Source organism: Apteryx mantelli, chromosome 12 (genome assembly GCF_036417845.1).
Source record: "Apteryx mantelli isolate bAptMan1 chromosome 12, bAptMan1.hap1, whole genome shotgun sequence".
NCBI classification, from domain to species: Eukaryota; Metazoa; Chordata; class Aves; order Apterygiformes; family Apterygidae; genus Apteryx; species Apteryx mantelli.
In genome coordinates, this window is record NC_089989.1 from 16623221 (window position 1) to 16647810 (window position 24590).

Sequence of the window (24590 nt, forward strand, 5' to 3'; positions counted from 1 at the left end):
TGTAAGGGCAGCTGTTGAAACCTTTCTTTCACTCGAACATTAACTTTACGCTCTTAGATATTAGAAGGAAAACTTTGAGTTGAGCGGTGGGTTAAGCCAGTTTCTCCAAGACAACTGGTGTACAGATTGGCAGTACGTTTACCCTATGTGTGGCTGCTTCTGCAAACATTCAGAGAGGCTCAGGGCAGTGGCTCTGCCATCTCCCTGCCTCCATCACCCTCTGCCAGACATTAGCTTGAATCAGCTTTGCCCTTGTGGCAGCTACACTGTGTCTGACCCCTGTGTGGGTGTACAAAGGTGGGAAAAGGGTGGGTCGTTTCCTGCTCTTAAACAACTGTGCACAGTTAGCTCAGGGACAATTGAGCCTCTCATGTTTATACTGTCTTTGTCTGGACAAACTGTATGGATACAGTCCCAATGCAATCACTAGGAGATTTTCTTGCTGATTTTCGTGATACCGGCGTTTGACCCTTGATGTGTCTTTTAGGCATCTCCTTCTGAAACAGTGTGTCAAGCCTCTTAAAACTGCATTGCTGGGTTTTATTTTTTAGCACTTTTTTTTTGCTGTGAAGATCAAATTTGTGCACAGGATTATAAGAGATGGTCTTCTTGGTGCCCTGTAGAAAGTAAATGGCACCTGCCTGTGACATGTTATATGATCCCTTTCCATAGTCTACTCAGGTATCCTCAAAGAAATTGACACCAAGGATGTCCCAAGGGATTGGCCTTCCAATGCCACCTTCCAGGATTTGAGAACTCAGCTCAATGTAAAGCTCAAAATATTGCTGAGATAGCCACAGATGTTCAATATCTTGAACTTCACAGAACCCAGAAGTATTTTGCATACAGCAGCCACAATGTAAGGGACTGCCTGCCAAACTGGAGAATTTTTCTTCCTTCAACCTTCAGCTTTTCTAAGTGTGTTGTAGTGACTGGTCTCCAACTGTGAAGAAACACAGAAAGCTTCTAATTTAGTAAGTTTTCAATAATCCTAAAGAAGCACTTTCCCCTCACCCCCAGAATAGCACAGTCTGTGTGTTCAAAAACACCTTCCTAAACACCAAACATTGAAAATACTTTCCCAGACACGTAGGCTGGGATAGAACTCATAGTATAGGTGCACTGACATTCAGACAGTGCACTGACATTCAGAGACCCTTTCTCTACAGATTCCTCCTTGCTTTATTCTTGATGGTGTCTTAGATCTGCAAATAGGGGAGAAGGTCCTGTAGAGGTGAGACCACCTTGTACTCAAGAGATGCCAAGGGACAGATCTATTTGGATTTCTTGCTTGCCTTTGCATTCAATTTGTACATCATCCTGGAACTGTATGCAATTTTTCAGCCTGAAAAACATCTGGTAAAAGTGCTTAGGAAAAGATACAGATTTAAAATAAAAACAAAAATAAGCCCTACTGAACAAACAAAACCCTCTATTTGTCTCTAGAGCTTAGTAACTAAAAGATGATGGCATAGAAGCTTCCTGGGCTTATCCATCCTCAAACATCCCTTTCTTCCTCAGTGACAGTGATACTCCTGAGAAAAAGTCCAAGTTGGTAAGATCTAGTCTTGCCATCTTTTAGTAGATTATTCCTAAAATAAAGAGGCTTTTCCAAGCCTGGTGGTTTCAGATGTTATGATAGCTGTTTATTCATTTGTCCTCTCTTTCCATGGAACTGGCAATGGCTGCTATTTCTGTATCCAATACCACTGTTATGTCTGTTGCTCTAATCTAGCTACTTATATGGTCTCCACCATCGTAGTGTTTGAGCACATCCCAAGAATTAGAAAAAAAAAAAAAGAAAAACCCTAGAGCAATAACAAACTCTCTCTTTCTTCCTTCCCAGCCTGGTTTTAATAGAGTCTTGAGTTTTCAGGCTTGTATGTGTGTGAGGAACTTATTGAGGAAAAGCTAAATTGAAGAAATGGGTTCTACCTTCAGCTGTGAAAACAGTGTTGGAAGGACTGGCGTGGGAGAGAGCACACCGGTGACCTGTGCTGCTACAGTAGTCTGCGAGTACTAGATGTGCTTCCCCTAATCTTTTCTACTCCTTGGCTCCTGGTTTGGTAGTGTTTACCATGATTCCTGGAATTTGGGAAACTATAAAAGTTATGAAGGGCAGAGGTAGACATGGGTTTTTCTTTTGACAGGAGAAAGTCTTATTTCTGTCTGGAGAAGAGTTGTCCTGAGCAGCTCTGAATGGATGTGTTTCTTGTATTTATTCTGACCACTCTTGGACCAGGATCAGAGTTTATGTCTCTCTCTTCTCTGTGTTTGTCTGGGGATTGTTGTATACTGCTCCAGTGGGCGCTGAAGTCACCCGTGATGAAATATATCCTGCAAATTCAGTCTCTGTTTTCAGTAGCTTTCTCTCTAGAAGGCTGTGGCTGGTTTTTAAAGATTGTCTGGAGCTTAGGCTTATCTGCTCACCTATTACCCCGTTTCGGCATGCCAGCCGGGCAGCCCAGGGGCAGGAATGGCTACAGGGCCTTCATGTTCATCTCGGTGCACCTGATTTTTAGGGAACAAAGCGCAGTTTGTGCACAGGAGATGGGCTAGAACGTCTGTGGTGCAGATTTAAAGACAATAAATACTACCTGAATAAAAATAAGGTGAAGCTCTTGCTGTACACTTTGAATCCAAGAGCAGCAAATGGAAGGACTACCAGTGTATAAAAATATAAGTAAACATATGCCAACATTAATTGGAGAAACATGTCCTTCTCACTGACCTTAGCCCACGTGGTTGTACCTATGCTGTAAGGGATTTCATGAGCACTTGTTTTCTCCTCTGTAGCCAGTAGACAGAAACCTCATTTCCAGCTGAGGGATTAAGCTGCATGTGAGGAAATGATTGAGTACATTCTTGACACACCTTTTTTTAGACCTGGATCAATGAAAAGAAGTATCGTTATATCTCATATTTGGGCTGGAAACTAAGCAATTTGCGTAGCTGCAGGGATGAGATATAGTTGTCTCAGAAGTTTTTGTTGGCAATAGGACAGGCAGCTGTCAACACTTCAGTCTAGAAGTAGATGCAGCTCATTAGGACAGTTGGATAGCATCAGATTAGCTGGGTTTGGAGATACGGTGAGACAGGAAAACACATGACAAAAACTGGCATCTCAAACCATTCCCCTTCAGAAATATTACCTCAAAACCGAGGAATGTTGTGGTCGATTGTAGCCAATATCAGTAGAATATATCCTAATTTAAGGGCAGTCTTGCCAAGTATTTCAGCATGGGTTTCAGTGCCCCTAGTACATGTAAAAGTTATGGCATCAGTTCTGGATTAGTTACTCCAGTAATGATGTTCCTGGCATAGCACTCCTTGCAAACACGTACTTTGGAGGAGTTCCATACCTTTTTTTATTGTCAACTAGAGCTGTGGTGGCAAACTGTGTAAAATCCATCCAGAAAACTGGAAAAAATCAAAGCCAAGGGAAAAAAAATCCTCAGACCCAAGCAAAGATGGCAAGACCTTTCTTGTGTAGACCCAAAGCAAGGTCTGAAATCAAAAGGATATGGGACAAACTATATAAAAGTGATAAAGAAGTGCATTTTAGACTAGCCCTTAGATGACTGCCTGAAATACTCTGTTCAGTTCTGGTACCAGAAAGATGCTTGCAGACTGAAAAAGATTTGAAGATGAATGACAACAACAACAACAACAACAGCAAAATAGCTGAGGGGCAGTAGGGACTAGTTATGAAGAGAGATTAAATAGATTTGGCTCAGTGGCAAACAATGGTACCTAAGGTCCTCAATAATAGTCTGTGTGTATTTGAAAAATTTAAACACCAGCAGGCAGATGAAGTGTTTGTCAGCACGCAATGCCATGATTTGTATTTGTGTCCAAATTCTCTTTGTTGTGAGCACACTTCTCTTCTCTGAGCTGGCACCTTATTTTTGCAACCCCAGCAGCAGTGATACTTTGTGTTTCTTTAGGACTTTTCATCAGATGATCCCCAAATGCTTTACAGAAGTGAATTAAGGGAGCATCATGTTAAAACCTAAAAAAAAAAAAAGTAAGATTAATTTCTTCCTCCCAAAATGCAGCCACCTCTGGAGTAGACTAAAGGAGGACCTGGATTCTTCACTGAGTGAGATTCTTCTCTCTTTACATTACCGCAGATTCACAGAGGATGTGGTATCCACCATTAGTTCACTTCTGGGAACACTAGGAGCAAAGGAAAGAAAGGTTCCCCCAACACTAAGAGTGCACTGCAACAAGCAGCACTGGCACTAGAAATTTTCTCAAATTAAAACTTAGGGGAAGAGTAGAACTGCAGAACTTTGCCTGAAGAGTATTTGGCTGGATCATCCTAACTGTTGTCTTCATTCGTAACCATTATGAGGACATACAGACAACAGTTTGGTGTTATTTCTCTGCTGAGCAGCACCTCTGCTTACTCAGTACTGATTTAAGGTTGCTAGAGCAACATTAAAGCCACTTCCTATAGAGCATAGGTGTGCTTTGTAGGCCTCACAGGCCAACAAAGTTAGTTGAAGTTATGAAATTTCATGGAGGAAATACAATGCAAAGAACCAAGAGGTGTGGAAACCTTAAATGGGGATCTGACTTCAACCACTTCTTAGTCAATGCTAAGGGAAAAGAGGAGTGTAATGGTCTTATATTTAACAATTTCTTAATTTTTGAGACAACTTTTATTCTATTGATACGCATTGCTAGAAAAGGAGACTGCTTTGTAAGGAAAAGAAACAATTTTATTTAAATTTGAACAATGCTCTTAACAGTGCTATTTCTGTGGACACTTAAAAATGCCTGTGTAACATTGTTTTAAACCTTATACTTGTATTCACAGTTCATTTAGCTTTCATTAGGCTATCCCTAACAAATACTCAAATGCCAGAGGACTTACAAAACTTGTTGGGTGATTTGCAAAATCTTCCAGTGTTGGAAATTTTTATAATGATGAAATATTTTATTAGTTGCTTCTATTTTATCTGTCTACTGGTTATTGTCACATGAATGCTGAGGGCTTTGCAGCGAGGAAGATCTACATTCCTTAAAGTACTATTCCTAGGGGTTAAGCTAAAATACTGTATAAAGACTACTATCCATTATTATTCAGAGCATTAATCTTCCTCTGCCATTAATGAGACTTTAGTTGAGAAAAAAATTGAACAAAGAATTCACATCTGGTCTGTTTACTAATAAAATCCCTGGCCATTTCTGTAGAATTTGATTTGCTACTCAATTGTACTGGTGTAATACCGGGAAGGAAAGTTCAAGATTTGCTTAACCTGGAGTTTCTTTTCCAATACACTTCCTTCTGAATTCTGCAGACAGGGGATTTCTTGAGCAGTGTTCCTCAAGAAAAGTATTCCCAGTGCTTTTGATGTACAGCTTTTGCTTCACTTGCTGTTCTGTTGCCTTGGCTGTAACGATAGTACCGCAACGTCTGTTGGTTTCCCTTCATAGTTTCAGAAACGTTCAGAGTTTGGTTTATGCCGAGAGACTCATAAAAACATGGACCATGAGTTTGTGGCCATGTCTCTGCAAGTAGTGGTAATGAAGTTACTCCTGGAATATTGCAGCTAGTTAAAATATTACCTTACTAGAAAGTATTGGCAAACTGAAAGGAGTAGAAGACAACAGAGCCTCGAGGGACTCACCCATAATGACAGATTAGAAGCCATAAAAATGGCTTTTGAGCCAAAAGTGTAACAAGTGTTATTTTTGACGGCAGCACAAACACTAAGGTCAGTGTAGACTTTTATACAGAAGCATGAGAAAGGTCTCATTTACCTTAAATCTATAGCTGAGCTGAGGGATGTAATTACAATACATTTATCCCCGATCCAGACACAACATGGCCAAAAACCTGTGTTAGGTAGCTGGGATATAACCAGGCTAGAATCCTGAACAAACCAGTGACTTAAACTAGTTCCTGGCACAGAGGTTCCCTCTACATAACGCATTTTTTGTATAGCAGGCTAAAGTATGGACAGCTGTCTTGTAGCCATGTCCCCTGACCCAGCAACTGTTGTAGCAAGGTGTTGAGCTAATTGGATGGCATCAATGAAGAGAAAATGCCCTTTGACTATCAGAAAAGAATTTCCCACAGTGTGATCCATTCGGCTGGGAAAGAGCCTCCTACAGGCACCCAGAACGGACCCCTGCTGACAGCGGGAGCACCTTGAAAACTAGATTGTGCAAAATGTTAGAGATTATGCAGTACGCAGCAGTCCAGCACAGGGATGGAGACAGGTGACTTGTGAGATGCTAGAGGTCTGGGAAGAGCCACGTTGGGCTTTTGCTTCTCTTACAGCTCTGATTTCTTCCCTGCCCAAGTTTAAGTGCATTACTCTGTCCTGTCATGTGATTCATTTTATAACCCAGAGGGGACAGCTGAATTCCTTCTACAGCAACAATATTTTTTGTGATGCCAATGCCATGACCTTTATTCATAGAAAACAAAGTACAAATGGAGAAAGCAGGGTGGAGCTCCATCAGAAATGTGATGTAAACAGCTACAACGATGTGGTTGTGCTCTTCCAAAGCCATTTCCCACCAGGTAAGGATCTGAGCAACAGGCATTGCAAACACAGCGAAGATCCTATCTGGTATTTTGTTAAGCTAATTGCCTATACCTAAAAGCAAGGTCTAATAAAAATTGCCAAACTGAACTTTCGGTTGCATCAAACAACAACAACAACAATAGCTTCCAAAGGATTTAATGGAAACAAATTCCCATTCCAGGTACATGCTGACATTTAAAAAATGCCAGTCACTTTTCTGGCATTCATGAAAGTAAAAAGAACAAGTCAGTGGGAAGAGCTCCTGTTTTGTTGTGGAAACACATTCTCCACAGTACCCTTGCAATTTCATCCTGAGGCAAGTTTGAAATAATTCATGCTTTTGCTCTTTTAAAAATATCATCATGTTTGGAGCAAACAGCTGTGATGCTGGTGGAGGACAGCAGAAATATGACCTGGATTCAAATCTGCACCTTACTGGGAGAACTGGGAGCTTTGTCTCCCGTAAGTGAACAGAAATTCATGCAGCAAAGTTGCCAGGAGCTCCAGGGCTGGCATGAATTCACCTTGAGGGTAAACTGAGTTTAAGCCAGGTGGAGTGGGCATGTGGCAGTGGCCGCTGCACCCCGTGATATTTGTGCCCCTGACACCTAGCCAGCTGATGGGTGTCCATAAAAGCTGTGCCCCCTCCCCAGGGCTTTGCAGGACCTCCGGGGAATCGGTTGGAAAGCCTCCCAGGGCTCCACCACACCCTGCACTGTGGAGGTCTGCCCCGTGATTTATGCGGCTCTGTCAGCAGGCAATCCCGGGGCCTCACTGCTCCAGAGGACGCCTGGCCGCTGTCACAACGCACCACGGGACGCGCAGCTCTTCTGCCAGCTCCCCAAGCAGCGCCAAGGCGCTCCGGGGCTTGGGTCGTGGCGAGGAGGTCCCTCCCTACAGCACTCGCTCTGGGGGGGCCGTGCGGGCTGAGGGCGTCCTTGTGCTTGGCCGAGGTATTCCCAAATCCGCCTCCGCTGCGCAACAGGGCACTGGGATGCGTTTGGCCCTTCCCAAGGAAATGTGGGAGCTTGGGGTCAAGTTTTCACACTTCCCTCTGTGAATTTAACTAGCCCGACAGGCAAACATGCAAGCATAAAAATAAAGCTCTAGGTCTTTGGCTGACTCAGATAGTAAGAAAAAATTGCCCGGTGCTACAGGCATCCAGTGACCAACTGCACGCAAAATATTAACCCTTTGTTGCCCGTTTAACCATCGTCAAGTGGTAGGATTGGTCTTTGATACAAATCCGAGCAGACCAGCATTGGCCAGAGAGTTTTAGAGGTGGAAATCTGTATTTCTAGAGCTTCAGGCTGAGCTCATTTCCCCCCCTCCCTTCTCCACGTCCATGTAGAAACAACAAAGCAGGATTGCTCTGGCTGGGAGAGCCAGGTAGCAGGCGCTCGCTGCAAGGCCGCAGCCCCAGCTTGCAGCCCCAGCCACTCGGCAATGCCTGCAGACAGGTCTCCGGTAGGTACCCTCGCTACGCGGGTGCGTTAGGGGTATAGCGTGCAGACTGCGACTCCAAGCAGCATGCAGGATATACTGCAGGCATTTGCGTGCACGTGCTGAAGTTAGTGCTCCCCGAACCGAGACGAGGCGACCGGCGGCATGCCTGTCCGGACACCGCCTTCCCCGGCCTCGGCGCGCTGCGAGAGCAACGGGTGCTTTCCCACACTTGTGGGAGCGTGGGTGGCTGGCTGGCACAGGCGGCAAGCGGGGCGAGAAAGTTACTGATGTTTCTCGAATACTCATTTAAGGCACTCTGCCGCACTGCGCGTGGGTACGTTCAGCTCTGACTGGCACATGCCACCGCCGCGGCTGCAGTCCCAGCTCTGCGGCGCTGGGACCTGGCCTTGCACTCGCCTCAGCCGGACACTTTGCTTTCCTGGTTCATGGGACAAGTAAGTAGGTACCTGGCAGGGAAAAACATGCATGTTAGCTGTGCAGTGCGAGTTGAATGTGCACTTGCCAGACTGAAAGGATCCCGGTGTGGTCTCGGGTGTAGGCTGGATCTCGGGGAGGCAAATACTCCTGTCATTGCCGTTCTGCATTGCGTTTGACGTAAGAGCTGCGGGGATAAGAGGGCTGGAGGGCCGGGCTGCACTCTGAAAACCTGAGCCCAAGGGTGGCTGAAGGAGTCCTGCAGGCAGGGTGAGGCTGCTAGTGTAGGGGTCTTTGGGCATTTCTCCTTAGCATTTGCACTTGCTAGCTCGTGTGGCTCCCCAGGGTGCCTGCCTCCCGGTCTGTCCTCACTTCCCGTCCCTTCTCCTGCAGGCCCCGCTCAAAAAAGCTCAAAAAAGGTCAGAGGACGAGTCATCCACGCTCTAGCTCCTCTTCTTCCTAAATGGGTCAGTCTTTCAGTAGGTGGGGAAGAAGCATCTCATAAAAATACCGTTGTCAAGGCGGCTTCTAAACAAGGCAGACACACACCCCGTTAGCATATAGGAACACGCAAGAAAGCTCCCTAAAACGTTGCCCTTCCTAATAACAACACGAAGTGAGTCGCGCTGGCTTCGGGCCAGTTCAGGAGCTTTCTGCCTGGGGAGGACATGGGTAAACTTTTCAAAGCCTCTCTCTGCCCAGGTTGGGAGATGGAGTCAGGTATCCTGAAAGAGAAGTGCAGGGATACCGCAGCGAATATTGCTGAATTTATTTTAGGCAGTGGAGATTTTGGCTGAATGATCACTTGAGAGCATGCCAAAGGCCCAGAAAAGGTAACTGCTTAGGAAGGCTCAAGGTCACCCAAGCTTATAAGGCTGCTGGCCTCTCCGCAGTGACATTGCTGCCCGTAGGGAGCAACACGCTCCTGCAAAGGTGAAAGCAGAGGCATCCTCCTTGGAGCATGTGGGCAATGCTTAGAGCGTGTGTGCCCAGGCGGTGCCAAAGGACAGCGGGAACGGCTACACGGGAGCTCTGAAACGCCATACGTGGATGCTGTTACGCTGGCCTGCAGGGCAGTTAAAAGAGAAGCTCCCTCAGCAGACTCGCTCTCCTCTGCTTCTTCCACCAGATGCAAGCAATTTGTTTTGCATTTGGACTGATAGCCTGGAAAACCAAAGTGCTGTGTTTGTTAAGTTTATATTACATGCTTGCTTTCCAGTTTTGTTAATTAAAATCATGTAACTGAATGAGCAGTTACGGGATAGCTTGCAGGGTTTATTCTAAATGTTCCCTGGATTTTTTTCTGGCTTCTCAAGCATCTGATTCTGGCTTTCTCTGCTTGCAGTGCGTTAATTCACCTAGCTAGAAATCGTATCTGTCTGAACTAGTAAAGCATGCATTTGGGAATGGTTTTGTTTCTTAGAGTACGTTCTCTTAGTGTTTGCCTACAACTGCCAGTGTAATTTGTCAGAATAAACTAGGCACTTTAAAATCATTTTTTATACACTATTCATAAGTGTTTCACCATCCCTTTGAGAGGGAAGGGAGCAGAGGGACCCATAAACAAGTAAAAAGAAATATGAGCATGTATGAATACTCCTGAGTGATCATTCTTCTTCCTCCTCAGAGGGTTTAATCCATTGGCTTGTCCGGACCAGTCACATAAGGTGAGAGGGCTCCAGCGGTGTCTGCATTAGTGAGCTCACCACCATAAATTTCTGGACTGTTTTCCACTGACATGTCTGCTGTCACCTGGGATGTGGCCAGGCCCACCGTGCCCAGCTTGGTGCCCAGCTCCACATGGCAATGGAAGCAGTTGGGCAAGGCAGCCTCACACTGTGCTGAGCTTTTACTGCGTCCAGAAGATCTGCCACAACTCCTTCCCCATCACCTACCACTCTTACTTCTTCCGACCGTTTCCCAGCTCTCATACGGCCTTTGCAGCACCTGTACAACCATCTCAGCTCTGCAGGAACTGGTGTGCTCGCGAGGCCGAGGACATTTCCAAGCCAGCCATGCAGCAGCGTAATATTTAGCAGGAGCTTGATGGGCAGAGCAGGGAGAGAGGCATTTTCTGACCATTGTGGGACATTCGAGGGGGGACAAGACAGCTGGGCACACGGCTGCAGCACTGCTGGGCAAGGCAGGGGGAAGTAGATTGGCCGGCTCAGTCACTCTTGGGAGGACAGGAACACCGCAGCCCTCTTATTTCTGTTATAAGCCAAACAGCACCATCTTCAAGCAAACCTTGTGCTACTGCGCTAATAGAGGACTCGCTCCACTGGGGGAGCTGGTTTCGCTTCAGCTGCCTGGATTCAAGGCTTTACTGTCAGGACTCAAAACTTCGAGCGTGGACATGTGCAAGGCCACGCCGATATAAGCATGATTTACTTTGGCTGCGGACAAAGCTGTAAGCAGCTCAGAGAAGCACCTGCGTGCTTCTTTCATGCAAGAGTGAATAGCACCTTAACTCAGCAGTCCCTTTCTATGCAAATCGCTGCCTGACTGCTCCTCATTGTGTAAAATAATGACTCCGGAATTAGATCCAACAAGATGACTTTTTTTTGCAGCAAGTACGTTCAGAGACTTAGCCTTTCCAGGGCTTGTATCTTGGTTATTAATAGCATTCTTTGGCTTCTTTTGGAAAATTGAATTCATGTGATAAAGAGGAACTTTATATATCAAATTCTGATGCAGAACTTCTGGTATGAGTGCTGTGGTAAAATACAGAAGTGGAAAATGCAGGTTATGTGGTAGAAAATTATTTTCTTTTGTGTTTTTTTGCAAATTCAATAAGACTGAGCCAGCAAAGAACAATGACACCATTTAAAAAAACATTACCTGTTGATCTTGTCCCATTAAATTCAGTGGCAAATTTAGGCAGGCATTGCAAGATTTGATAAGGGCTGTTATTCAGTAGTTAGTTAGTTCAGGTGAAAAATGATTAAAAGAGGTAAGTTACAATGCCTCTAGTATTAGGTAAACTGACTTAAAAACAGAATTTTCTGGGAAGTCTAAAAATTGGAATTACTGGTGCCACATAAAATAAAAAGATGAGTACAAATTTGGATCTTTGCACAGAACAAGTACTTCAGAATTTTCTTCAGGGAACAATCCTGTGTTGGCAAAGGAATTGTCAAGAACAGACAAATCTTTTTCATCTTTAATTGTTGTGATTCTATTTAAAACTTACAAGAGCTCAATTTTTAGCATGTAGAATGCCGTTGTGAAAGAAAATGAGTTTCCTGATTTTTCAGTGACTGACTAAAATCCACACACATACTGGTTATTTTGATTTAAGGAAAAAGGATTTTGTTTCTTTATCCTGTTACATAACACTGGATCTATTCTCCCTTGAATACACAAGTATGTTTATCATTAATCTTAAAGGGAAACAGTCATCCTTCAAAATCTTTTCTGAATTTTTATGTCTTTTTTACAAGTTAGACCCCAAATGACTGCATATGAATTAAAGATGAAAACACATTGTTTATTTTTTAAATTAGATTACTTTAACCTCATTTTATGCATAGTTGTTTTTACTGTTTTTTTTTTTCACAATAGCAACAGCAAACAGAAGAACGTTGTTTTAAAAGTGACTTAAAAAACGCAAAACATATGGTTCATACAGCATCCAGCAGGAGACAGAGTACCTGTTATTGTTTTTTAACTTGTTTTTATGAAACTGGCTAGCTTTCAGTTTGGATACATTCTTTAATAATACCTGTATTTTTCATTCTATAGTGCATTCCTTTCATGGACTTTAAATTGCTCAGGAGCTCTTGAAAATCACAATGTAAACCTTTGGAAACACGAGAGTCTTTTATTTCCAGGTAGCTGCCTGCCATTTAACTGGAGCTACTTGACTTCTTCCAAAGGCCAGTGTGACCACTTTGGTTCCAGGCTAGTTGGTTCCAGGTTTGCCCCTCGCTTTAGGGATCAGCCCATGTAAAAGAACAGACATTTCTAAACTTGCCTGGTGTTTGGAAAGGGTCCGTTCCAGCCTTTCAGCCTTGTTAAGTACCTCGAGTTAATGCCATTTACTTGACATAAGAAAAGAACCAGTGGAGGCAATCCCATAATGGCTAGGCAGTTTCAAATATAAGCAAAATAGGCCACCACTAGTACTAAAATTACATTGTTAATATAATTTAAAGCCAGTGGGACTAATTTTCAAGAAGAGCTGTAGCTTTTCATTGTTTTTGTTTATTTGTTTGCTGGACTAGTGCACTACTCCATCATCTGCAGGTTCACATGATGGGGGAGTGTACAAAAAAACACAGGTCATGTTTTGATTTTTGTTCGATTTTTATTTATATAGGATTTGATTGGATAACTAGGAAAAATTAACTGTCCTGGACATAATTTCATCTAAAATAAACACAGACTAAAACTACAGCAACTTAGTGGATTGCACGGATTAGTGAAATATCCTGGTCTGTAATAGCAATAGCAACAATTCTATTCCCCGATTTAGTAGTGCTTAAAATCTGCAGTCCAGAGTCACTGCATGATGTGCAAATCCCTCACAAAATCTGGCACCCTTTTTTGAGTCCAGGGTCCTTTGCCATATGGGGGAACCCCCGAGGCTGCCCCCATATAGTGCTGTATGCAAAGTCTGCATTCAGAGAATCATTCATGTGATGAGTTTATTCAGAGGATCCTTTTGCCATCCTTGCCTACATACCCTTTTTACATGTAGTGCTGTCCACTTGTTCCTAGATTCCTGCTGGACTTCGTGCCTGGTTACATTTTGCTTTTTTATTTTAATGTTTATATGTAAAATCTTTTCAGTCCCTGCAAGACCTGCTCATTGTTCTTGCCCCACGTTGGTCCTGAGTCCAGTAAACATGTTCCCTTTGGCAGCCAGATATTGAAAAGAAACAAGTTCTTCTCCTGAAAAAAAAAGCAAGAAATATTAAATCCATTTCAATTTAAAACAAATGAGAATTTGCTGAGGATCCTCTAAACCAGGACATGATATCCCTCCATCCATCCACCTATCCCGATAGAAAACTGACCTAACTCTGCCACACATTTGTGCTAATGTGCACCCATCTGCAAAATGAGGCACTCACATCACTGCCCTCTGAGACCTCTTTTACAGGGTGCAAATACAGAGAATCTCATTTGACTTTACTGTCTTCTCAGTAGATTTCCACATGTTGTGGCCAAGCCTGGGATTTGGCCCAGTGTCTTTTTTAAACCCTGTGACCCACACGTGGAGATTAAAAAAGAGTTATGTTATTGGATTAAAGAGATACAAAAGGTGCATGCTGTATCCGCACCCAACACCTTTCCATAAAGCAGATCAGCCTGTTAATGGGGAAAATAGCCTCTAGGAAAGAGGCAGAATGCAGAGGAAGGTGATTACCAAACTGCCGTGCACAAGTGTGCCAAAATGTGCTGCTACAGCTGATTTGCAAGGCAGTCACAAGAACATTGTATTCTGTTTTTGTATAGCCTCTTGCTGGATAAATTTTAGACATGGTAGACAAGCTGTTGGAATTACACCTTCCTATAACCGGTATGATTTTGGCCTATCTTATTTAAGTTTTGGTTAATGTTTTCTTGAGAAGCGTTTCGGGGGCTAGGCTTGATTCTGCTATTAGTGGCACCAGCGCACATAAGAACTGAATCCATTGAAATCAATGGAACTGCAGAACTAAAAATACTGATAGGAGATTAAAACCAGACCTACAAGAAAAGATATAATTGAAGGCACCATTTGTATACTTAATGCTATACATATGCATATGCTTTGTGATTTGGGCTCCAACTTCTGAATTCAGGTATGTAACTGAGCTGGTGAAGCCAGAGGAATTACGGCTGCCTTACGTTGCTGCAACCGAAGGCAGATTTCCCCCCCAAACATTCCTTAGGCAGGCACATTCTCAGAAGTTGTGCTGTCTCATAATGAAACAACAGACAGTGATGCACATATTTATGACACAAAAGGACTAATTATTATTATTATTATCCCGCTTAGTTCCAGGTACTGTTTACATGCCTCTGACTTCAAAACAGCTTTGGGCTTTTTGCAAACACAAAGAGAAACCATGTGCTTTCTGTGGCTGACCTTTTTTTTTTTTTTTTAAATGGTGAGAAACAACAGAACAAGAGAGAGCCAGAGACAGAAAATACAGGCTTTGATTCCTCTAGAGAACTTGAGCAAAATATTCCACTGCTGTCAATGATACAGCTGTGCTGGCAGGATCCTGAGCACAGATGAGGCTCCAGCGGCTACTTACGTTTCACCGATGTGACTGCTGGTTTCTAATCTACACTGAGGCATCCTCACTGCAACCGAATAAGTGGCTGCACCGGTGCAAAATGTTTTGCCTTGTTCCCTAGCGCAGCCACAGCCGCTTGTGTTTGTGGTCCCTCGTGTAGCAGGCAGCTGTGTCTCACAAAATGCTATAGCTGCCTTCAGCGGAGGATGCCTACAAAAGCGAAGCTGCAGTGCACAAGAAACCTGAATCACAACACGTAGGTGGCAGCATGCGCTACATCATGTAATTAGTTTAAACCAGTCTGTTTAGAGGAGATAGCTCTTCAATTAGTTGCCTTTATCATCTACCTGTATCTATTTTGCACTTAAGAGACCTATTCACTTTGCAAATCAGCTTGGATAGTGGGAAATGGCAGAGCCTGTTAGAGTCAGGCAAAAGCACTGGTGCTACCCTGGCATATTGTATGGCAAAGGACGAGTTTTCAGAAGGGGTGCAGCTCTCTGCACGCTTGCATGAAGAAGCCAAGGAAAAAGCCTTTGCTGGAGACTTCCCTGGAGGTTGCTGTGGTGGAATTTGATCCCAGCAGCAACCTCGACACAGGTGACAGGCATCATAGGGGTGGCTCCTGGAGACCACTGTCCTCGTGAGTGGGGTGGGAAGGTAGGGGTATCGGGGAGAGCAGGGCTGCACGGTCTGTTTGCTCTTCTTTGGTCAGTCTCTGCTGTTCCTAGTGCACAAGGCTAGCACGGAGGGACTTCTGCAAAACACACGCGGCGCAGACACTCCTTTTCTCAGCTACTCTGCCCCCACAAAGCACACTGATATTTTACAATACACAGTATCTTACTAGATCTCCTGCAGAGGTTATATGAAAATGCCCAGCGATTCTATCAGCCGCTGTATCCTTTTGTTAACAAAAATACCGCAGACGAGGGGAGGGGGAGCGCGGAGACATTTGAGTCATATACCCCTTCGCCTGCAAGAGAAAAGCCCCAGCCTCCGGCGCGCTCAAACCACACGCGGCGCGAAACAGCGCCCTGTTCACGTCTGCTGCTGGTCGCCCGAGCTGTACTTTGTTCCCCAGCTCTGAGCCAGGGTGGCTGGTGCTGGGGACTGCTCTTCTGGGAGGAGAGGAGAAGCGCCGAGAGCCCGCGGTCCCCCCGGCACCTGCCAGGCCGCACTTCCTTGTGCTTCCTCGAGCAGAAGCTGGTTGCCAAGACCAAACGCCCCAAAAGCCTTTCTGGACCACACCGCACGGGCCGGCTCCGCCATCGGAGCCCTCACCGCCTTCCCACGGGAGCCGGCGCCCACGGAGGGGGAAACCCGGGGGCCGGGCAGCCGCCGGGGCACGGGGACAGCTCCGGCACCGCCGGATGCTTTGTTTAAAGGGAGGCCGCTCTTTGTTTCAATAGCGATTAAAAAAAGCGAGAATAATTGAAGACCGGCAGCCGGCGCCCCCTCCCCGGCCCCGGCCCCGGCCATCCCGGCGCGCTGGAGGCGGCCCGCGGACGCCGCGCCGCTGCGGGGCAGGGCAGGGCAGCGCCGCGCCGAGCCGGGGGGAGCCGGGGGGGCCGGGGCCGCCCCGCGGGGCCGCCGCCCGCCGCTCCCCGCCGCCCCGCGGCCGCCTGCCAGCCCGGGCTCCGCCGCCGCGTCTGCGGCGAGGCCCCTCCTTCCCCCACACCCCTTCCTTTAGGCTCCCCCCTCCCCAGCAAAGAAGAGGCCGTGCCGGTGTTTTTCCACTCAGCAGGATGGGTGATGCTCAAAGCTCCCTCATTAGACAACAGACACGAGAGGTCAGGAAGAAAGCGCTTATAAATTACCGTTTCCTCCCGCTCGGCGCTGCTAGTCGCGCCGCACCGCTCCGCCGGACGCGCGGCACGGGCGCAGGGCGCGCAGGCACCGCGGGCAGCGGACGCAGGTACCGGCGCCTGCGGGCGGGCGGCAGCGGCGGCGGCGGCGGGCGGGCGGCGAACAAAGGGCGGCCGGGCCGAGCCGGGCTGAGCCGAGCCGGGCTGAGCCGAGCCGGGCCGGGGCGGCGGCGGCGGCGGCGCCCTCGCTTTGTCCGCGCCGCCGCTGGGCTCCCCGCTCCGGGCGCCCCCCCGTTTATTTATTTCTCCCTATCCGCCCCCCGGCTTTCATTCCCCGCACCGCGCGGTTCCTTCTCCCCCGGCGCTTATTTTCGCCTCCCCCCCCCCCACACACACCACCACCTTGCGTTAACTTCTTTTTTTTTTTTTTTTTTTTGGAGATAACAGTTTGCAGCGTGCACTGAGCCACTTGCTGGCAGCCCTCCAGCGCATCGCGGCAGCACGCTTTCCCCCCCCGTCTATTTTTGCCGTTTTCTCTCGCCTTCCCTCCCCGCCTCCCCGCTGTATTTTTTCTGGCTGCCGTGCGCAAACCTCAAGTTAAGAGGCTGGTACAGGCGGTGCTACATCCGATGCTAGCGGGCCTACCTGGTGTGTGCTACCGCTTCTGCGCCTTTCTTTTTTGTCTTGCTTCCCTTTTTTGTTGTTCCTTGGCAAGATGAAGCCAAAGTTGTGACGGGACTTGGAGGAAAATGCCTGGGCTGCGCAGGGCAGGTTACTGGTCTCAGCTGGGTGCAGAAGAGCAATAATTCGCTGGTCATCTCGGGGTAACTTGGATTAAAATCTTACCCACTGGCTTTAAGATAATGCCCGTCTCCGTCTGATACTGTAAGGGCCGGCGTGCGGGAGGACGTGCGAGGCTGCCATATAAGAACATGGGAGAATTTATTTGAGTTCACATAGATGAAGAAATGTGCAGAGTGTGTGTTAGTTATGAAACGGAGGGCAAGCAGTGTTTTCTTTAGACAGCTCTAAGCGTGGCAACACTTTGTATTTATAAACTGTAAAAGCTGATTTCTTCTGTTTAATGAAAACTACATTTAAAAGAAATCACTGATTAAAAAAAGTAGTGAGAGAAGAACCAGATAAAAACTATGAAATACAATCACACACATATTTCAGCACGGTTTGTGCCAAGGTGTAAAGATGGAGGTTTTGGTTAGTTCCCATTTTTTTAACCGTATTGGGAAAGGCATTAAGAAAATGTTCCGAGAGGAACTGGTTATGTTTATAGTGCTATTTTGGTAACTGCAGTATTTTTTTGTTTGCATGTCAAAATGTTTCAAGTTTTGGACTAGCAAAAAAAGTGAGGCAGCCGTGTTCACGAGACATGTAATCGTCTGGGTAATCTGGTGCTTGGATGACAGTTGCTGCCGGTTTAGGTTTTATGGCTTTGGCTTTGTGAGTAAATCAGCCTGTTACGACCCAGTATTGTGGAATTGTGAGGGATGAAGCTTTGCTCAAAACCTTGCTGGTTTTGACAGATGGGTGTTTACTTCTAGATCTGGATTCGAGCGAACTGACTGCTTTTTGGCATTGTCTACCTCTGCATGAGTATTATGGAAAGATTTCCCTGAAGGTTGTCACCAGAAGTACAGTGTTGTGATTGGGCAGAGGGCAATTGGGGTTTTTTTATATGTTTGTAAGAAAACTAGCTAGCTAACCCTGTAACAATGTCACTTGCCATAATAAGAGGGAGTAAACTGAGGTTGAAGTATGAGTCTGGCAGGAGCCCGTCTTCATGCTTAGACTGACACTGGAAACCTCAGATAGTATTTTTGACACTTCCAGAGATAGCATCTTTTGTATTTCCTCTTTAACTCTCGCTCCCTTGTGTCTGCTTTGCATTTTCTTCTTCTCTTTATTTGCCTATGTCTCACCTTCTCTTTTCCTTCCCCTTCCCACCTTTCTCATGGGTTGGGCTGCGTTGAGGCTGCACCCACTGGAGGGCGACAGGCACCTTTCCCTCTCCCGTGGGTCCTCTGGCCAGGCCACCTGTGGGAAAGGGCACAAAAGCACCACCTGCGAGCGCGCGCCTACGGGCCAAGAGGCCAAAGACTGCTTCTCGCTGTCATTTATTAACCTGCATCTTGTAACGTGCACTGTTAGGGCTCTTGAAAGCCCCTTTTATCTTTCGCAAGCGCTGGATAATTTTCTGTGATGCCATGTAAAAAGCAGGAGATTGCAGATGGCACTGGGGTATTTGGAGGCAGGAAGAAGATGGTTGCGTGCTTGGAGGTGCTAGGTCAAATAACCTGGGTTTCTTGGTTTTAGGGACTTGGTTCCAGAATCTACTACAAGTCTGAAGTACTTCAAATGCTACCATTTTTTCTTTTATTTTACTCTGGTGTAAATAGGAGCAAAATCTGGTGTATTACTCTGTTGGCAGTCACCAGTTTATAGCTTACTGGGGGAGGTTGCCTTGAGGTTTCTTAAATGGCAGAGGTGAAATGTTTGGGCTGTGGCAAGAGTCTTCAGTGTGTTTGAAATTATGTATGAGAAGAGGTGCAAAATTGCTGTGGAAAAATATGAAGACACTTTAGATTGGCTTACTCCTTCTGCACGGTGCTTGTGAAACCTTCCGTGCCCGAGTGCAGTTATGTTTGGAAAGCCCTGGGGAGGAACTTGTCTCAAAGCTAAATGTTGCAAATATTTCAATGAGTTTTCCCTTAAATCAATACTCTGCATAACCAAGATTGAGCTACATCTCAGTGGCTTCTAGCCAAGTCCGGGTGGCTGGGTGTTTCCAAGGACTCGCAGGCACAGCTCTTTCAGCAGGTTTCCATGTTTCATGGGTAGTGATGCTCCCAGGATTTTCATCAATGCACCCTAAGACTCAGCAGCAATTATTTTAATTGTGTCCCTTCTAACTCTGCCAGTGCCCCTCAGTTTTGATATGAAACCCCAGTTGCTCCAGTAAGGCAAGTCTCTCTGCAACAGCGCCCTGTTTGGGCATTTAATCATGTTGGCAAATGACTCAAAAAAGATTACGCTGATTTGTTTCTTTTAAGCTTAACTACATTACAGCACATAAAAACAAATGTGAAAGCTGTGGTAGTTAAAGCCTTATACAAGTGATGCTTATTTGATCGATCACACTAATAATTTGTGGATCATTTAAGAAGGGCAACTTTGAATAGACTACCTGCTAGGATTAGTGCCTTTGACTTCTCATTATTATCCTCACATATGTGACCAGAGTGAATCAGGGTTTTGCAGATCCTGGCTCTGATCTGGTTTATTCTAATGCCACTTCTCTGAGTGGACTGCTTGCAGGAATGAGTCCTTGGCGTTTGGAAGAAAAGCTTGCAAAGGAAACTTCAGTGATTTAACATTTGTTGAACTTCCCCCATAAATGCATATTTACTTGAATCCTCAGCTGTTGTAGTGCCATGGATTTAATTGATTTGTGCTAGCTGAGTATCATCCCAAGGCATATAAACTCTAAGCAGTGCTCTTTAAATTGCTTATTGAGGAGCTAAAAGTGATATAAAATAATCTGGTAGAGAAGTTAAAACGTGAAAACGCAATCGTCCTTCTTTTCCCAAGCTGGTTGCCATGGGAAGGGCTGCCATGCTACCAATCTGTGATTCTGGAAACAGCAAAGTAACCGTGACTGCTGCCCTATAGCATCTGCTGGGTTTATATCAGTTTCTTTTTCTCTGTGTTTTAGCTTGTCTAGATTTACACAAGCAAAAGGGAGGTCCGTGCTAACCCAAAACTGCTCCACGGGCATTCACAAAACCCACCGGCTATGCCGGTGAAAGGGGAGCGCGGTTCAAACCCGTGTTCTGCACGTGAGCCCTGGGCTTTAGATGCAAGGCGGGCGGGTTGCAGGAGGCAGCAGGAGGGTGGCCGTTAAAAGCATGTGCTGTAAGGGAGGCTTGTTCATTTTAGCAGTTACAGGGTTTCCTGTTGTGGGTTCTCCGTTGCCCAGAATGGTCGCAGCCTGGAAGAACACCATCATTTGCCATAGTTGCAGGACACGGCTTTGAATGCCATCGCTGCTTGAGTACTGGAGTAGAAAAAACAGTTACACTGTGCCAAAATGCAGAAGGAGTGCCCTGCTTTCGGGTGTTGCTGTAGGTAGGCTAGCCAGAGGTAGAGGAGCAGGAGAAAGTCCATACGCAGAGCCACAGGGCTATCAGTGAGTTGGAAGGTAATTAAAAGTTCTTCCTTTTTTGCTTCAGATCATGTAGCATTTGCATTTTATTTCACTGCTACAGTGTAATTTCCTTGCTCATGAGACAGATGTAGTCAACATTTCTGTTTTACATAGTATCTTATTATTGCATTGTTACTACATTCAGCATCCTCGTGTTCTTCAAAAACTTAAGCTCATTCAGATGAAACTCAGAAAACACTATGCATGATAATGTTAAAACATGCCTAATTTATCTTGCTAGACCCATTTTTTTTCTTAAAATATTTTTTTGCTTTTTCTTTTTCTCTTTTTTTCAAACAGGAAGAGAAAAACCATTCAGAAGACACTCTTCTTCATGTAAGTGTTATTTATGCTTGTTTATGAAATTACAAAAGGGTTATAAAGACGATTAGAACTTTCAAATACTGAACACTTACCATCTGTTCATAGAAACCAAGTATAGAGCATGTAAAAATAGGCTGTAGTTGTATAATAATAATACTCAGCAACTGTTATCTTAAATCTATCTATCTGTGCAGTTCTTCTGTGCACGTCACTCTAGAATTTAGGAACCATTGTAAAGCGCTTTACAGCCGTTTAAGCAGCATGCCCTTAAAGTAGGTTTGTGAGTTCTGTGGAGGCATAATATTGAAGTGGTTTGCCCAAGATAAAGAAAAAATATGAGTTAGCACTCATTTCAGAACTCCAGAGTCCCTAATTCCCAAATCCTATCACAAGAACAAGCTTCTCTATCTTGGATTCTACAAAATCCAAGTTCTGCCCATAGAGTCATTTGTTTGCGTGCATGTATACTTGTGTGTGCATGTATATGGGTGCGCGAGAGAGAGTGTATATATGCATATTTGGCCTCAAATAGCATATAGGTGTTCCAGGTCTTTTCTATAACCTCTGATGATACCCATTAAAATAAGAGTAAATGCAGCCATCCATTGGTGAATACTGTTGCAAATGTTTTTTGAAAGCATTTGGCTCCAGACTAAATGCTCAGTCTAGGTGAGTCTGGTACAGTATTCTTCATGGGACAAGGAAAGCTGCATGTCATAAAAGTACAAGAGTTTTTACAAGAGTTCTTCCACATCACCTAGTGACTTGGTTTGCTTGCAGATGTCTGATTTGAAAACTCTGAGTAGTATAGTAAGTTTGGCTCTGGTATTTATTCCTAGTAAATAAATTTGATTAAATATTGCATAGACGAAGACTGTCATTGCCTTAATGCATAATTAGCTTAGCAAGGAAAATGACTGCATTGTTCGCAATGCAGGGCCTGCTTTGCCTAACTTCGAAGCATGTACTGTGTCAAGTGGCATGGCAAGCCCACGAGCACTCACATCAGGCTGATTTCCCATAAATCAACATTTTGTTGGAAAAATAACATGTATCTCTGAATTTCAGCACTCCATTATGCTTGCATAGCAACCGCTGGTTAATATGTAGCAAAATGCTTTGTGGTAACAAATGTTTTTTTGCTATTGTTGGGCTGGAATGTTAGTTGAGCTTCTAGATAAAAGCAGCTTGCGCAAGGCGCCTTTGTAGACCATGATTTCTGTGGCTTGTATGGTAGTTTTGTAGACAACCGTGTTCTGCTGTTCCTTTTCCCCTGTGCTTCCCTTCATTTTCCATTTTCAGTTAGAGGTGGGGTTAGGTAAAGGCGGAGAATTGGAGGCCCTTTGAGTGCAGCAAAATACAAGTTGGGTTTACATGAGGCCCATTGCTAGTCAAACATCTGTTGAAAACACTCTTGATTCTGATTGTGTCTCTAGCAGAAACGTTGTAAGACACTTTATTTTATAGCTTTAAACAACAAGTGTTCTTTGGATGGTTTTATGGATATCGTAGGGCAATCTTTCCAAAGAAAAGCCTGTAGTAAGTAAAAGAAAGCCCCACAAGTGATTAAAGAAGGGTCCTTTCTTGTAGCTGGAATCCCAGCTGAGACTAGCTTAAGAGTTTGTATCTTTGAGAAGGTACATCATCATTTTTAAAAGGTAACAGAGAAGGAAAAATTCTAGAAGTCTTTTCATTATTACAGTTTTCAACATTAGTATTTCATTATTATTTCATTCTAATATAGGAAATTCAAACATCTTGAAAAGCATGTGCCTCACATGCTTCCCAGAGATGTTAAATGGGAAATAGCGTAACAAAACCATCTTTAAAGGAAGAAGCTCCAAATAGAGAAGAATCCAACAGACAAATCCTAAAGATGTGACTGTATGGTGTCCCAAAATTGTAGACTAAAGCATGAAGCCTAGTGCGATACAGTTTTGACGAGCTTTCTCTAGTGGTCTTGATTTCATAAACAATTTACCAAGAGCCTCATAAGTCCAATACATACAGTCTAAAGTGAACGAGTAATAAAAAGTTTGTGGTCCATAGGCCATTTGCAATACATCCTTCCATCACCTGCTGTGGCTTTTCAACAGCTAAAGGCAAGCTTTAAGCATCAGAGCCTCTCTCTTCTGGTTCTGTGCATGAGATACTACGACTTAGACTTGATAACTCCATTTGTGCCTGTCTGTGCGTTGGCTCCCCTTGGCTTCTCCAGCTGTAAAGGTTTCCAAAAGAGAGTTTAACTCCGGGGACGTGAATAGTGAGGCTATTGCCAAATGCCAGGATCGTGAACCATCCAGGATAGGGACCTCTCCTGGGCCCCGTGAACTTTCAGGAGGGGGTTAACTCCTGTGGCGGTAAATGCTCAGTGGGGACTAACCCCTTGGAGTGTGAATTGGACAGGTCACCATGACAGGAGGTGACCACTTTGAAAAAGGACTCTGTGACAATAACCAGCTATAGGTAGTTGTAATGTTAAGAAAGGGACCATCTTATTATTGTCACTTTGCGACAAATACTACCACAATTCATTACTTTCCATCAGTGCCTCATCCTATGGAGGAATCACCACTGCCCATCTACATTGAGGAGGGGACAGAAGTCCCGATTGGTGAGTGCAGTTGGGATGGGATATTTCGAAGGGGGGGGTTATAATGGTTCATGGGTTTATATTCCTCACGTTTGTGTATACCCATTTGTCTTTGAAAATTCTAAGACTTGTTACAAATGCTTTGCTTTTCTATTTTATTTTTTTCAATGCTAGTGTATTTTAGTGCTCCTGAAGATGGTCAAGTACTGCTAGTGTTGGTTTTCAGCTAATCCTAGACAAAATATGTAATTTATGCAGCGACTTTGAAAGCTTGCATGCAGGATCTCTTAACACAAGGCTGGGGAAGACCATGAGTATCAGTAAAATAAGAAAAGAGGTAGTTCCCCTTCACTCTTTGACCTCAGTGTTGAGACTCAGAATAATCTGCCAGTTGGGTCAGCAGTTTTTGTTGTGCTGACACTGCCCTACCTGGCACCCTGCAGACACATGTTGCATACACCACCGAACAACCAGAAGAGAGTTAGAGGGGCTGCCGTTAGCTGGGTTGCACATCAGAGTGCTGTACGCCCCCATTTCTGAACTCTGGTGCTGGTGTATTACTGCTACATGGATATATAGCTCTATTTTTTTCCTTTCTTTTTTTTCTAAGAGGAACAATCTGTCAGATAGCCCATAAAGAAAGAGACTAAAAGATCAATAAGTTTGTCTGTGGTGATCTCTTTGGATTTTAGAAGGCTGTGACCACTTCCCAGAGCCCCTTATTCAACCTGTTCTTGGATGCATACAGTAACTGTGCCTTGGCTACCACGTTTGGTATACTGCTGAGCTATACTGTTGAGCAGATGTGTTTCTTCAAATAACTTTTTCTTATTCTACATCCTGGATTTTTCCATCCTTAAATTCAAGCAACTGCTCCTTGTCCTATCATCTTTTGAGCTAGATTAATTATCTGCCTCTACACATAGTACCTTGAAAGTATTTATAGCTGGATCTCAGCCCGGGAGTCTTCTGGTTTCTAGACCA

The 24590-nt window shown here is 44.8% G+C and overlaps 1 protein-coding gene across 9 annotated transcripts in view; it reads left to right on the plus strand.

Annotated features, from left to right (window-relative positions):
• The window catches only part of SLC6A6 (solute carrier family 6 member 6), a 236526-nt gene that overhangs the window by 161630 nt on the left and 50306 nt on the right, over nucleotides 1–24590 (plus strand). For 4 of the 9 annotated variants that reach the window (XM_067303344.1, XM_067303345.1, XM_067303343.1 and 1 more), the window contains 2 exons: nucleotides 20990–21025; nucleotides 23562–23627. In XM_067303344.1, coding sequence (XP_067159445.1) covers nucleotides 23573–23627 — 55 coding nt within the window. In that variant the 5' untranslated portion in view covers nucleotides 20990–21025; nucleotides 23562–23572. The other 5 variants (XM_067303347.1, XM_067303349.1, XM_067303351.1 and 2 more) reach the window with 5 other exon arrangements.